This window comes from Pristis pectinata, chromosome 2 (assembly GCF_009764475.1).
Source record: "Pristis pectinata isolate sPriPec2 chromosome 2, sPriPec2.1.pri, whole genome shotgun sequence".
Classification (NCBI taxonomy): Eukaryota; Metazoa; Chordata; class Chondrichthyes; order Rhinopristiformes; family Pristidae; genus Pristis; species Pristis pectinata.
The window spans coordinates 105837958-105853353 of NC_067406.1; the positions used below are offsets into that span (position 1 = coordinate 105837958).

A 15396-nucleotide genomic window follows, 5' to 3' on the forward strand; every position below is an offset into this window, starting at 1 on the left:
ACTCCATGTGGACTCTTGGGGGCCAGGATCTCTGGAAAAGGGCCCATCTTCCCCTTCTCCTTTCGGTCCTTGGCAGATCTAAATTGGCTTCAGGTGCTCAGAGCCTATGGGAACCAAATAGATTCCTTCCTTCCCTTTTGAATCACAGAAAGTTTCTGCTGCTCATTGAGATTCAGCACGGATTTGTAAAGTGTAGGTCTTGCAGCGAAGAACTCAACTAAATAGTATGAAGGGGAACTAATGTAGTGAAGAAGGAAATATCTACAGATACTCTTTGTATGAACTTCCGGAAGGCTTCTGATAGTCCTACATAGAGACTGTTAACTGAAGTTCAAAACCATAGCAAATCTGTCGGTCAAATTATTAACCCGGTAGGAAATATAGTGCTTGACAGGAGGCTAAAGTGAAGATTTTAGTTGTGTCTCACTAAGTTCTGTATTCAGGGATTGATGAGTCATCTTGTTTATTAACATTGAGATTCAAAAAAAAGAGTAAGGTTGACATTTGTCCTCTGCTGCATGTGTTAAACACATGATACAGTAGCATATGTTCATTGCATTTCCTTCTTAAATTTGATTCAACATCAAATGCAGATAAGAATTTTAAAACTAATTTGTGGCCAAGGAATTATTGGTAAGCTGTGAACATGTGGTAATGGCAATAAAAAGATAATTTTGGTTTGATTCACTAAACTGGATGAATTAACTCATTACAAAGATCCCTGGATTAATAATTTGAGATAGTAATGTATTAAATACAATATAAAGTATTGGGAACCCAGAGGGAAAGGGTATTAGAGAAATATTGGGAAGCTGAACAAATTGTGGAGATTATGCATTAAACCTGAGAGATGCCGCATGTCTATAGAAACATCTGAAATAGAATACAGAGTAAGTACAAATGCTATAATGCTGGCCTTCAGCATCAAAAACTTCAGCATCTGAAAAGACACCTTAATTCAAGACTGTGTAGGTTGGAGGGGGTATGGGTGGGGAATAGGTGTGGGTGGGTGTGGAGTGCAGGGCATCCATGTCTATGGGGGTCTAACGGAAAGTCTACTGGGACTTTTAGACATTGTCAAGGAGTTTTGAGTTCACCTCCTATCAGCAACCTATTTCTTTGTTAACAGCTGGATTGTTCTTCTGAGAAAGAGACACTCACTTGCACAGTCCATTCTCGGGTTCCTCAAGTCCAAACCTTTCATCGAAGGTGAGCTGTATTTGCATATTCTCATCAGCTGCTATTAGTCTCCACACCAGCACCACATCCCGAGGGTAACTCTGAGGAAATCGTGGACTCTGCACAAATCCATCCTCCGATATTGTAATAATTTTTTCATGCTGATGATCATGTACTCCTAATTAAATAAGAAAGTCAATGTAATTATTGAAGAAAAATAACAAGATTTAATTCTCAACAATGATTAATTTTATGCACTTCATTTTGTTTAACTGTACAAAAGTTAACTGCAATGAACATAAATCCTACAACAAAAACCCATAGAGGATAATGAAACAAGAGAACAAGCATTCTAATGAAATGTTGGTAATCTGGAATGTATTTAACCATTCAATATACCATATCATTTTTAACAGGTATCTGCTGAAAGTTCCTTCAAGATGATTGGCACAAGGCCTGTTCTTTCATCACATACTTGGCTACAGGTTACAAAACTTTGAAAAATAAATAACACATGCTGTTAGGATTTTCAGACTTTGCCTTCACTCAGACCCAGACATTACAGAGGATTTAAATAGTGAAAGCTATTTGTTTTCCTTACGGTAGTTTCAAAGGTTGGTTAACAATCAAAGAATAACTTTGTATTGTTTTAATAGTCGACATTTCTGATTGGTGTTTCCTCATTCTGTTCCATTGATTCAAAGGGAGTGTTAATATGAATGCAAGATTTGAAGCAATTGATTTAAAATTTATTTTAGATCACTAGAGCAATAGAGCAGCACTGAGATGTCTTTCAGTTGACTGTGGTTCCGTGCAGTGATCAGTTCTGGCTTCTGGGCCCTCAGCATTCAGAACCATGAATGATTCACTCCACACTGGCACTTATTCGATGCACGTCCGATTTGTTCCAAACCTTCTAGGGTGCAGCACACATGAAATGGTGAACATGCAATTATGCTTTTTACACGTAAATCAGCAATATTCAATTTTCATGATTACTAAAGAAATATGTCAATTATTTAATAATCATCAGTAAATTATCTGAGGGTCATTAATAATGATTTCAATATTGCTGCCACCAGGATATTTGTATCCAATCTGAGATCAAAATGCAAAATGGTCCATTGATCCTGCCCGCTGCCTGAACTTGCTGCACACAATTAACCTGGCCTGGATACAAAGGGACATAAGACTCCTCATACCTAAATGTCGTCCTGGGAAGCAAAGTGGGCCACGTGGAGACTAGGCCTCTGGCCGCGTATCCTGAGTGCTCACTGGTTTAGTGCCTTGATGACCTTTTGACACCTTGCTAATGTTCTTAAAAATCTCTAATAATTACAGATATTTAAACCAGCTCAATATATATTTATATATATGTCATTGAAATGTGGTAAATTGGATCAGCAAGTTTGCTGATGACACTAAGATTGGAGGCGTAGTTGACAGCGAGGAAGGCTTTCAAAGCTTGCAGAGGGATCTGAACCAACTGAAAAAATGGGCCAGAAAATGGCAGATGGAATTTAATGCAGACAAGTGTGAGGTGTTGCATTTTGGAAGGACAAATCAAGGTATGACATACATAGTAAATGGTAGGGCACTGAGGAGTGTGGAGGAACAAAGGGATCTGGGAGTTCAGATACATAATTCCCTGAAAGTGGCGTCACAGGTAGGCTGGGTTGTGAAAAAGGCTTTTGGCATCCTGGCATTTATAAATCAAAGCATTGAGTATAGGAGTTGGGATGTTATGGTGAGGTTGTATAAGTCATTGGTGAGGCCAAATTTGGAGTATTGTGCACAGTTCTGGTCACCTAACTATAGGAAGGATATCAGTAAGATTGAAAGAGTGCAGAGAAGATTTACTAGAATGTTGCCAGGTCTTCAGGAGTTGAGTTACAGGGAAAGATTGAACAGGTTAGGACTTTATTCCTTGGAGCTTAGAAGAATGAGGGGAGATTTGATAGAGGTTTACAAAATTATGAGGGGCATAGACAGAGTTAATGCAAGTAGGCTCTTTCCACCAATATTAGGAGAGATAAGTATGAGAGGACATGGCTTTAGGATGAAAGGGGAAAGGTTTAGGGGGAACTTCATCACTCAGAGAGTGGTGGGAGTGTAGAACGGGCTGCCATCTGATGTAGTAAATGCGAGCTCACTATTAAGTTTTAAGAATAAATTGGATAGATACATGGATGGGAGAGGTCTGGAGGGTTATGGACTGGGTGCAGGTAAATGGGACTAGCGGAATAACGTTTCGGCACAGACTAGAAGGGCCGAATGGCCTGTTTTCTGTGCTGTAGTGTTCTATGGTTTTATGTTTCTATGGTTCTAAATAACACAGGTAAAGTAAAATGTTGGCAAATAAGTTAACTTATGCATCCATTCTCACTCAGTATTGGTTACCCCATTCAAACAACTGGCACTACTTATGCATCTGGCCCTTCTGTTCAGCACATCTGTAGTCCACCACTGCACCAGCACCTGGCATTCAGCTCATCTGCATTTCAAAAGTAGTCAAAGAGCTGACCAGTGAGGAGCAGGTAAGCAGTGCTTCCTTATAGAACTACCAGTAAGAAATGAGCACGATCCAGTTCAAGTGCTGCAGAGTAGGCAAGGCATGATTTAAATGATCGTAAATCTGACCCACCCATACCACAGCTTCATAGAATGTTGCCTTCTTTAGCCTAAGATTTAACCCCATCCCAGCTTTTTCATACAAAGCACAAAATCTCCATACAACAGCCTTGAAATTCTGTTCCTGGTCTTCAGTTCTTAACTTCTGAAGCACAACTGCAAACAGTCAGAGAAATCAAGGCTGAGCTTTTTGAAATTTCAAGGCCAAAAGTTTTATCAGAAAATATATTTCATAAAAAGATCTGTTGAGTTGCATCACTGCTACTTTTCAATGGCATGCCAATGTGTAACTCAAGCCTGCCTTTGTGTTCCAGGTCCAGCCAGAGTACTTTGTCTTGACAATTTTTTGGATTATATGGAGTAACGTTTCTGCAGCATTACGATAGACTTTGATTCTCTTCAACTGCATCACTTTGAATGATTTTGTGCTGTGGTGAGAGAGAAGTTAGAGATGGGCTCAGCTTAACTGTTTGATAACATACAAAATCTACACTACCCTTATAACTGATGATTTATGAATCCCTTTTTTCAATGGGAAATGTTTCACCGGTCCTCTCATGTAACAACAAAGTAGTTTGGAAATAGATATCCAGAAGACTACGTGTCCAAATCTCGGTGTGTCTGAATTAATTCATCCCAGCTGAAGATAGCTGTAAAATTCTCCAACTTGGATGTGAAGAGGATAAAACTTACCTGTTAGTGTGACAACTATTGCTGGAAATGACGCAGATGCAGAGAGATAGTAAGATCAGGATTCACTTTAATGCCACTATATTCGGGTAATCAACCAAAGCACACTGTTCATGCAAATAACTGAAAACCAGGCAGGGTTTTGATCGTTGACCCACTGCATCAAGTTTCAGTCAGGCCTCAATCACAACAAACACTTGAAAATCTGCCACCTGATCTGCTCCCAAGGCCAGAGGAGATGGGGATATCGGGTGCATCAGAGGCCCAGAGTGGTGAGAGCAGGGGGAGGTGTGGATTGGGACTCTGATACCGGCATCGTTGTTATGTGATGGAGTGAGGAATCAGAGGCTGGGAGAGCAGCAGGAGACCAGAGGCTGGGAGATAGGGTCAGGGGGAGATAACATTTGGAAGGTCAGGGGAGCTTGCTGGAAATCAGGAGTGCTGAATGTGGTTTTAATGCTGAAGGTTGGGTGTAAGGATGCTGGTAGTAATGCAGCTCTGATGCAGAAATTATATCAAGGTTGCAAGGGTGGCTCACAACAGGAATTTTCAAGTGATTCAAAGCAACCTGGAATTGGTTTTTCATGCTTCAGTCATGGAAAAATTCATGCTCAGTTGTATAACAAAGAAGAAAGAAACACTATGCAACTGAATTTCTGGGCAGAATATTTTTAAAAATTGAAGAATATTGATCAACATGGTGCATCTCTATTGTTTTGTCCTAATTTATTAATTGGGTAAAATTAATGACTAACATTCTGGTGTCAGCTTATGGGACACACAATGCCACTTTGAGAATTTAGTAGAAAGGAAAATGCAACTGGTTTTCCTCTCCTTCCCAGTGAATGCTAGAATTACAAGTAAAGATGAACATTACTGATCAGAAGCAAAGCTTCTGTTAAACTTTTGTGGCCACATTGCTGTCAACACCAATGGAAAGCTGTACCCCAGATAAACAGAAAATCTTATTTCCTGTAAAAATACATGTTTTGTTCCAAAAATGAAGGGGAGAAATAAACCAAAGGTTATCATGAACTCCTTTAATGTTGAGACCAGAGCATTCTGTGGAGTAATTTTATAATATATAATACAAATTAAATTGGAATAATTCCAACATTTAGTCTTCTGTTGACCTGATTGGCCAATACTTCTTTCCTCACACAAATCAAAAGCTCCCTCTGTTTATTGTTGCCAGGGAGATAGAAATTGGAGTTTGCCAAAGATTGTTGAAAACTCTCCAAGACTAAAAGTGCATGATAGAAAACAGTTGCTCCATTGCTGCAAGCTACAACTTATAGCCACAAGAGATGTTATGCTAGAAATTCTATCACTTAGCACGTGGTTTTTACATGCAATATGATAGATTTGAAGTTGGAAATCAATTGCTGAAACCAATCAGCCCTTCTGTTTGGTCATTAGGTAAATTGTACCATGATTCTCTGAGAATGTATACATGCCACATAGACTGTATATGCCTCAGAAGGAAGATAGCATGTTGAATGGACCTGTTCCTACTTGAACTGCTATCAGGAATGCACCACAACAGTTGACTATCAAATCATTTCTGATGGTCTCAGTGTCTCCTATGTTGGAGCTTGTTGCAGCTTAGAACTTTTTCTTTCTTGTGAGAGGATAGTAGCGAGGAGAAGTTAGCATTGGCTTGATAGGTGCGCACTTCAGATGCCACTTTGTCCCAATGCCTGCCAGAGGCACACGCAGCCTTGGTTCTCTATCTGCTCCAGCACTCAAGACCAAAGTAGCCCCAAGTCAGCCCGGCAGCTTGAAGTAATAGTTCCCCTTGAGACCCATCATTTTAAATGTTCATAATAGCTCTCACCAGGGCAGGAGACTGCACTGCTAAGCATTCACTTCATACCAGTTTGAAAGTAATGCATGATTATTGTGTGTAATTGTGCAGAAGACCCAGCTTTTGTGACGTCTAGGCTCTTTGAATGCCATGCAAATAAAGGAAATTGTTCCCCAAGGGACCTGCACAATACAGAAGCATGTTCCCTTTTCAGTGCCATTCTAGTCCAGACATTGGTTTACTCTTAAATAGGAGCTCGAAATCTGCACAATAATGGGAGCTTAATCTGCTCCTGTTCTTGTTGGTGCAGCTCAGACATGTTATTGGATGACAATCCTCGTGAAAATGTGAGGGCGTGTTTACAATGCCCAAAGCTCCCTGGAAAGGAAAACTGCACAGGTCTCAACAGTAACCACTTCGGTTTCTATGATTCCCATTCCCGCGCTAGTTAATGCCACTGCTCCAGGCCTGAAGGGGTGCTGTTGGCTAAACTGCAGCACTGCAAGTTCAACTTTCCTTGTTTTCAGCTGAAACACTGTGAGTAGCACTGGAGGGTAGGCTGCGTGCTCCCTGTGTCATGGGTTAGAGCTGAGGTGATGCAGAAGGTGACAGATGAAGTCACATCATGGACAGGCATACACACACACCATAGACTTCTATGCACAACTGCTCACCAGCCAGGAGTGGACGGTACATCTCCTGATGGACATTGGCAGCACTTAGATCAGAGAACCTGGTGAAGATGAGGATGCAGCAGATGCCCTGGTATGCAAGTAATTTTTGGACCTTTACTATGCATCCTTCCCTCACAGAAATGAATGTTCCGCCTGAATGTATGTGCTAGTCAACCCACATTATAGAGCCGTGTTCTCTTTATCGTTGCAGAGTCTCAAGGATACTACTTGCCCAGCACCCAGTCCTCGCAGGAAAACAGCTCTGCTTAGGAAGAGGAGGACGTGGAAGAGGATGAGCAGGAACATGCTTCAAAAGACCAGTTCAGATACCAATAAAGCAAGGGTTGAAGAGGGTACATCAGAGAAGCTTTTTTATTTGGAGAGACACCCGGCACTTGCAGGCAGAGGCAGAGTGAAGGAAGTGCACCAGTATGTGAAAAGGCTGATGCACATCCACATGCTCAGTGCATTCTCCAGTCCGACTGACAGAATGCACGTCAAAAAGGATGAGGGAATCCTTCTCCAGCATTGCATAGCGATTCATGCAGAGACAGGAGTCCATCATTTCCACTGTGAAATTGGTACAGTATTGGTTTATTATTGTCACTTGTACCGAGGTACGGTGAAAAACTTGTCTTGCATACCGATCATACGGGTCAATTCATTACACAGTGCATTTACATTGAGTTAGTACAGAGTGCATTGAGGTAGTACAGGTAAAGACAGTAACAGTACAGAGTAAAGTGTCACAGCTACAGAGGAAGTGCAGTGCAATAAGGTGCAAGGTCACAACAAGGCAGATCGTGAGGTCAGAGTCCATCTCATCATATAAGGGAACCGTTCAATAGTCTTATCACAGTGGGATAGAAGCTGTCCTTAAGCCTGGTGGTATGTGCCCTCAGGCTCCTGTATCTTATGCACCTCTGCGTCAACCAACTTTATGTTGCAGCAGTTAATGGTGCAGATTTCTGCTGCTGTGGATGTGCACACAGAGACTATTCAAAATCTTAGTGCCTCAGAAGAGTAACAGGCCACTGTTATCAACTAGGATCAGATTGCTGTCCTTTGGGATCAGATTGCTGTCCTCCTAGAGCTGCTGCAGGCAACACCTAAACATTTGTGTTGGCAATGGTTTAGAGGGTTTGACGATTTGGAGATCCTGGAGGATATGGGTCACAGCAGATAAAAAGACTGTTGTCTGCCCAGCCCTGGGAGATTTCCACTGTCATTGTGGACTTAGACTCTCAAGACTTTTTCTCCCACCACTGACTCTCACCTGTGTCAGTCACTAACTGGCCCTTCCAGGGCAGAAGCTAATAATGATTGAGATCACAGATCTCACAATACAAAGGAAGCTACCTTCTTCGACAAAGCCAGCAGCCACAGGGGAACAACATATCAAAGTATTTGGCCTCATAAGTCTATTGGGAAAAGATTCACAAAAGAAAGCAGCACATTGAACAAATAAATAAAAAATTCACAAAGGATCTGGATGTGCCTGGTAACACTGACGGTTATTTTCTATTTTATTGCCCTAAACTGAGGAGACAGTTAAGAATTGATCATATTATGTAACTCATGACCCACCATAGTTCAGACAAATTTCCTTCCCTAAAGGATATTACAGAATCAGATAGGTTCTCACAACAATCCAGCAGCTTGACAGGGTGTTTAATCGGGACCCAGAGTTCACCTGATTTATTCTTTCTTGGACAAATACATTTTGGTCCTTGGCCCTTGCCATTCCAGACTGCTATTTCTATGCACTGCTACAATTGTATCTGGTTTAGGACACTAATGAATTTAATTGTAGAGTCATATGGCACAGAAAAAGACCCATTGGCCCACTGTGTCCATGCCATCCATCAAGTACCTATCTATACTAGTTCCATTTACCATCACTTGGTCCGTGGTCTTCCACACCTTGGCAATTCAAGTGCTCACGTAAATACTTATTAAATGTTGTGAGAGTACACACCTTCACTACCCACTCAGGGAGTGCAATTCAGATTCCAACTACACTCTGGATGAGAAAGTTCTTCTTCAGATCTCCTCTAAATTTCTTATCCCTTGCCCTAAACCTAAGCCTCTAGTTTTGGGCACCTCCGCTATGGGGCAAAGTTTCCTACTATCTATGCTTTTTATGCCTCTCATAAGTTTGTATACCTCTATCAGGGCTCCCTCAGTCTCCTCCATTCCAAGGAAAACAAACCCAGCCTATCCAGTCTCTCTTGAAAACTAAAACATTCCAACCCTGGCAACATCCTGGTGACTCTCAGCTGCATCCTCTTCAGTGCAATCATATCCTTCCTGGAGTTCGATGACTGTAAGGAGTTTGTACGTTCTCTCCATGTCTGCGTGGGTTTCCTCCGGGTGCTCCGGTTTCCTCCCACGTTCCAAAGACATATGGGTTAGGAGCTGTGGGTATGCTATGTTGGCACCCGGAAGCATGGTGACACTTGCGGGCTGCTCCCAGAACACTCTGCATTTCACTGTGTGTTTCGATGTACATGTGACTAATAAAGATATCTTAAAAAAAGAACTGTATGCAATATTCAAGCGGAAGTCCAACCAATGTTTTATAAAGCTCTACCATAACCTTCCTGTTATTATATTCTGTGCCCCAGCTTTTGAATGTAAGTACTTCATATGTCTTTTTCAATACCTTACCTACCTGTGATGCCACTTTCAGGGATCCTTGGACTTGTACATGAAGGTCCCTTGGTTTCAATACTGTCTACCAATCATTGTGTATATCCTCCCAAAGTGCATCACCTCACATTTATCTAGAACAAATTTCAACTGCCTTTGCTCTGCCTATCTTCCCAACTGATCATTACCATCCAGTAGCTTTTGACTATCATCACCATCAATAACAGTGCTGTTTTTTTGTGTCAGACCTCCTGCATTCATATCTAAATTGACAATGCATATAACAAGTACTAAAGTTTCCAGCACATTGGCCACAGTCTTCCAATCACAAAAGCAATCTTCTATCATCACCCTCTGTCTCCCATTACCAAGCCAATTTTGGATCCAGTTTGCCAACTTGACCTGGATCCCATGGGTTCTAATCTTTCGGACCTGTCTCCCACATGGGACCTTGTCAAAGGCCTTACTGAAATCCAAGTTGACTACATCATCCTCACTGTCCTCATCAATACATTTTGTTATCCCTTCAAAAAATTCAATCAAACCAGTCAGACAGAAACTCGCCCTAACAAAACCATGCTGACCATCTTTGAGTGGCAGGGACTAATTAAAGTGCAGATTAATCCTGTCCCTAAGCATGTTTTCAATAGTTTCCCCACCACTAACAATAGACTCACAGGCCTGTAATTAGGCTTTTCCCTGCTGCCTTTATTCCAAATGTTCACTAGTTTTCATCACTAGCCAGATCTGCCTGACCCAATCATATCCAACCTGACCCAACTCCCCTCCATCTTGACGAGTTCTCACCTACCCTCAATTTCATATCCCCTACTTTCCTGCCCCTTCCACCGATCCTCACTTATACTACAGTAGAATGCTACAGCTAGAATCTTACTATAGCGATTTCATTCTTCCATTTGTTTTTGCTAACAAACTGCCTGGGACAGCTAGTATGTCTCCGCACCCTGACCCAGTCCTGATGCAGAGTCACAGCGTGAAAGATTCACTTTTCCTTTGCCTCCACAGATGCTGTCTGACCCACTGAGTTCCTCCAGCAGTTGGCTTTTTGTTCCAGCTTCCAGCTATGGCAGTCTCTTGTGCCTTACGTACCTTGCTGGCTTGTGATATGTGGCATAATGCCCAGTATCAAAAATCCTCCCAACATGAACACCCCTCTCTCTGCCCCCAGGATCCCTAAAATTAGCGGTGAATGTCTTCATCAGTAATTGTGGAATATGAGATTTTCTAGGCTTCTGGAACAGCAGATTAGGAAAGGGATTAGGTGTTGGCACCAATATACAGGCAGATGCAAAGAGTGCAGAAATGCATTTTAGCAGCCAGGAAAACCTTGAAATGCAGGGAACATTAAGATGCTGCTGAATTTATGGGAGGAACTCATTTTATTTCTTTTCTCTCTGGCAGCTGTCTGGATTCAGCTGGTGGTTGACATTCACACGGGAACTCCAGCTTAGAGGACTCAAACCAGGAACTAAGGAGAAAGTCAGGATAGTGGGCAGAAATTATAGAAGTGTAGAAATCATAGCAGGGAGATCACCAGAATGAAGCAGTGGGTCAATTGTGTGAAGGGAAGCAGTTTAATTTAGAATGCTGGAGGGCAGCAGTCCTGTGCCTCCAAGCCCACAAGAACTGACAGGGCAATTGACAGTCCTCAGCTTCTTTCAGCTACCAGGTTTCTTGAGCCTTGGGAAATCTGAATTGCAGCAATCAAATCCACACAGCTGCTACAATTTGAAGCATGCAGATTTCTGATCCACATTTGGAAAACAGTTTACTCAAATGATTCCTAAACTGGGTTGAGCTATAAGGTTATCCCGCCTGATTAGAGGTCAGGTTCCCTGCTTTCAAAAATTTAACTCACCTTGCAACTGTAAGGTTAAATTTCTATCAGTCACCGTTTTGATAGGAGAACCTCCAAAAACCTAATCAATGAAAGAAGATATTTAACCAAAGGGTCTAATTTCAGTTTAACAAGCTGGGCTTCTTTACGTACACAAAGGTATATCCGGTGGAGTCAGAAAAACAAGCAACGCAACAAAATTTCCTCAGGATTTACCAAATCGATTCAAGTTGATAGATTTAGCAAATTGTTCCAGGAATTGACAACAATCTCTAATTAGTTAAGCAGCCTCAAGGAAATTACAGGTGCTTTGAATTAAAGTTATTATGAACAAACAATGGGCTTCCACAGGCAGGGAAGCAAATTTTTGAAGTATATTGTGCAAGATTTAATTAATAGAATACCTTGTGTAAACAAATACACCTGAATGAGGAAAAGATTAAGTAGACGGGGACCGTATTCCCCAGAGTTTAGAAGAATGAGAGGAGATCTCATTGAAACATACAAAATTCAAAGGGCCTGACAGGCTAGATGTGGGCAAGATATTTATTCTGGCTGAGGAGTTTGGGAACAAGGGAAGGTTCACTTATTGTGTTCATTCAAAACATAGATCAATATATTTCTTAACTTTAAGGGAATCAAAGGGTATGGGGGCAGTGCTGGAAAATGGCACTGAGATAATAGTTCTTGCTGAATGGTTTAGCCAAATCTTATTTCATTTATTCTCATGAAAGCAGATGTTTCCAAGCCTTGTTTGGATACATCACATTGGTCAATATTGTAGAACACCTAATAAATAGAGGAAGAGTCATACGACTGGCCAGAATTTCTAGAAGCTGTGTTTGCTGAACAGAGCTTCCTGCCTGACATGCAGACCTATAAAATTGTGCTCTAAATGTTAAATCAATGTTACCATTGGTTTGCATTAATCTCAAGTTGCTGCTCCAAACAGATCTTGGTGTTCTGAGTTAGGATCTATCTACCAATGAGGCAATGTACAAAAATCCACCCATTTTCATTTCTCTGTGTCTATGTTTGAATAGGACAAACTGCAGCTAAGATATATAGATGCAAATAAGCCTGATTAGCTTATATTTAAAGCTCAGATTGTTATGATTCCTCATTGTTCAGGTATCATGTGAGATGTGGGTAAACAAGACCTAGTGAATTCTCACTCACCAAGGACAGAGGATAAATGTCACTTGTCGCTTCATGTTCCAACCAGTCTGTTTTGAAAGCAATCTCTGTTTGCTTGCCTGTAAACTAGCACTGTTCAATGAAATAAGAATGTGTGAAACAAGCTTACACTTTCTGGAACTTTTCATCAAATCTCCAGCATCCCACCTTCACCGATCATGTGACCTGTCATCCAGCTTAGGCCGCTCCTTTTCTCAAGGACATAAAAGCTCCCTCTCTCCGTTCTTTTCCAGAGAATGTAGATGTTAACAGTTTAATCAGACTTTGGCAGTTCTTGTCTGACAATGATTTGTTTAGTCTGGCAAAAGGCACATTCAATGCCTGAGCACAAAGAAGATTCATGTGAAAACTTCAATCACAATTATGCCCTCAAGGTAATTCAGGTCAATTGTCATGATGTAAACTTATGCTTTTTGAATCGACAAAAATATATTGACCATTAATGTACAAGGGGTAACTCCATGGCAGACTGCTCTTTGGAATTGTGTGCTGAGAACTTGAGACCACACATTGCTATGGTGAATTTTCTTCTATCCAGGATCCAGGATGAATAGCTTCCACTCCACTTTTGAGGATTCTGAACTGGCTGATGAGACCAATGTAGGAACCATGGACTCTGTCATTGGTGGTGAAGGACATGCTTTATGGGGCAGGAAGGTGGGTCTTCTGCCAGCATCTTTACTGGGCTTCCACATGTTCCCAGCATAAAGGCTCACTGTGCTTGGTGCCATCCTGGATGCTCCTTCCTCATTATGATGAGTCATTGGCCTGAAGTTCCCATGAGTGAGGATATTACATTTTTTCAAGAAGGCTAGAGTGTTTACCTTCCAGGAAACCTCTTACCATGATGAGGCTCAGATTAGACTGTTTAAGAAGTCTGTTATCAGGCATGCAAGCAAATGTTACCTGACAGTCAGAGCTGGCTTGAGGTCATCAGAGTCTTCGTGCTGAGGACGCTGGCCTGGATAAGGACGATAATCCTTCCAGTGGATTGAAACAATTTTGCAAAGAGAGCATTGACGTATCCCTCCAGTACTTTAAGGCATCTGTTTTAAGTAGTTCATGTCTCTGAGTTCACTGCTGCCTGGTAGACCATAAGCCTTGTGCTGGGTTTGTGGTTTAGATTTTTGAACACTTTTCCTCGGCTGGCTAAAGACCATGCTGACTTGCCGTAGCTGATGGTGAGCTTTATCATCGATGTCTGTCTGAGCTGAAAGATGGTTCTTGAGGTATGGGAAGTGGTCCTGGTTTCTCAATGAGGACCTTTATCGTCAGAGGGCTGGGGGCATTGTACAGCAGGGATAGATTGGTAGAGAAACTTTGTTTTGCGGATATTTCTTTTTCAATCTTTTTATTGAATTTCAAATTAATTCAAACTAATATACATAACATTAATGATTATATATGGTGCGAAGAGATCGGGATAACAATAATAACAGTTAATATATATACTCACAAGGAGTAAAAAATATAATCTGGACATCCCGCTCTCCTGCTAAGTGAACATGATACAAAAAAAATTGAAAACAGATTTAATTATATGAAAAGAGAACCCCCAAATCAAAAAAAAATAAACAAAAGCAAATCAAAAACTTCAAAAAAAAAGCTGGACTGATACTTCTTTGGTTAAAAAAAATTATGTTGTTAGCTCCGCTCCTCTATATTCAAAGGTTATTGAAAGGGATTCGAAAAAGGTCTGCTTATATCATATGGTAATACTGAAAAACTGGATGCCAAACTTCTTCAAATTTAAGCCAAGGATCAACAGTACCACTCCTAATTTCTTCTAAGTTTAAACATGTTATTGTTTGAGAAAACCACTGAAATGTGGTAGGAGGTATAGGATCCTTCCATTTAAGTAAAATGGATCTCTTGGCCATTAATGTAACAAAAGCAATCATACAACAAGCAGAAGCAGATAAGTGGCCAGAGTCCGTCATTGGTAACCCAAAAATTGCTGAAAAATAGGATGAGGTTGTAAATTAATATTCAATACAGTTGAAATAATGTTAAAAATGTCTTTCCAATAATTTTCTAAAAGAGGGCAGGATCAAAACATATGTGTCAGGGAAGCCACCTCCAAATTACATCTGTCACATATAGGATTTATATGGTGATTAAAAACTGGCTAACTTGTCCTTAGACATGTGGGTCCTGTGAACCACCTTAAACTGTATCAAAGAGTGTCTAGCACACATTGAAGACGTATTAACTAATTGGAGAATTTTCTTCCATGTCTCTGTAGGTTAAAAGTATCTGGAGTTCTCTTTCCCATTCATTCTTAATTTTATCAAGTGCCTCCAGGTATATTTTCATAATCAGATCATAAATTATTGCTATCAAGCCCTACTGAAAAGGATTAAAGCCTAAGATTTTTTCCATAATTTCAATTTTATATGGTATTGGAAAAGAAGGTAAAATAACTTTTAAAAATTTTCTAATCTGTAAATATCAAAAAAATTGTGATCTAGGCAAATTGTATTTATTAGACAGCTGTTCAAAAGACAAATAACAGTTATCAATGAATAAATCACAAAAGCATGTTATTCCCTTCATTTTTCATAAAGTAAAAGCTAAATCAATTCTGGATGGTTGAAAGAAAAAATTAGATTGGATAGGACTTGATAAAATGAATTTATTCAACCCAAAAAATTTACGAAATTGAAACCATATTCGTATTGTATGTTTAACTATTGGGTCAGTCATTT

At 40.6% G+C, this 15396-nt stretch overlaps 1 protein-coding gene across 3 annotated transcripts in view; it reads right to left on the bottom strand.

The window, feature by feature from the left end:
* The window catches only part of pdgfc (platelet derived growth factor c), a 227696-nt gene that overhangs the window by 133532 nt on the left and 78768 nt on the right, over positions 1 to 15396 (bottom strand). For all 3 annotated transcript variants that reach the window (XM_052041808.1, XM_052041817.1, XM_052041802.1), the window contains one exon: positions 1162 to 1357. In XM_052041808.1, coding sequence (XP_051897768.1) covers positions 1162 to 1357 — 196 coding nt within the window. The remainder of the gene's footprint in view (positions 1 to 1161; positions 1358 to 15396) is intronic.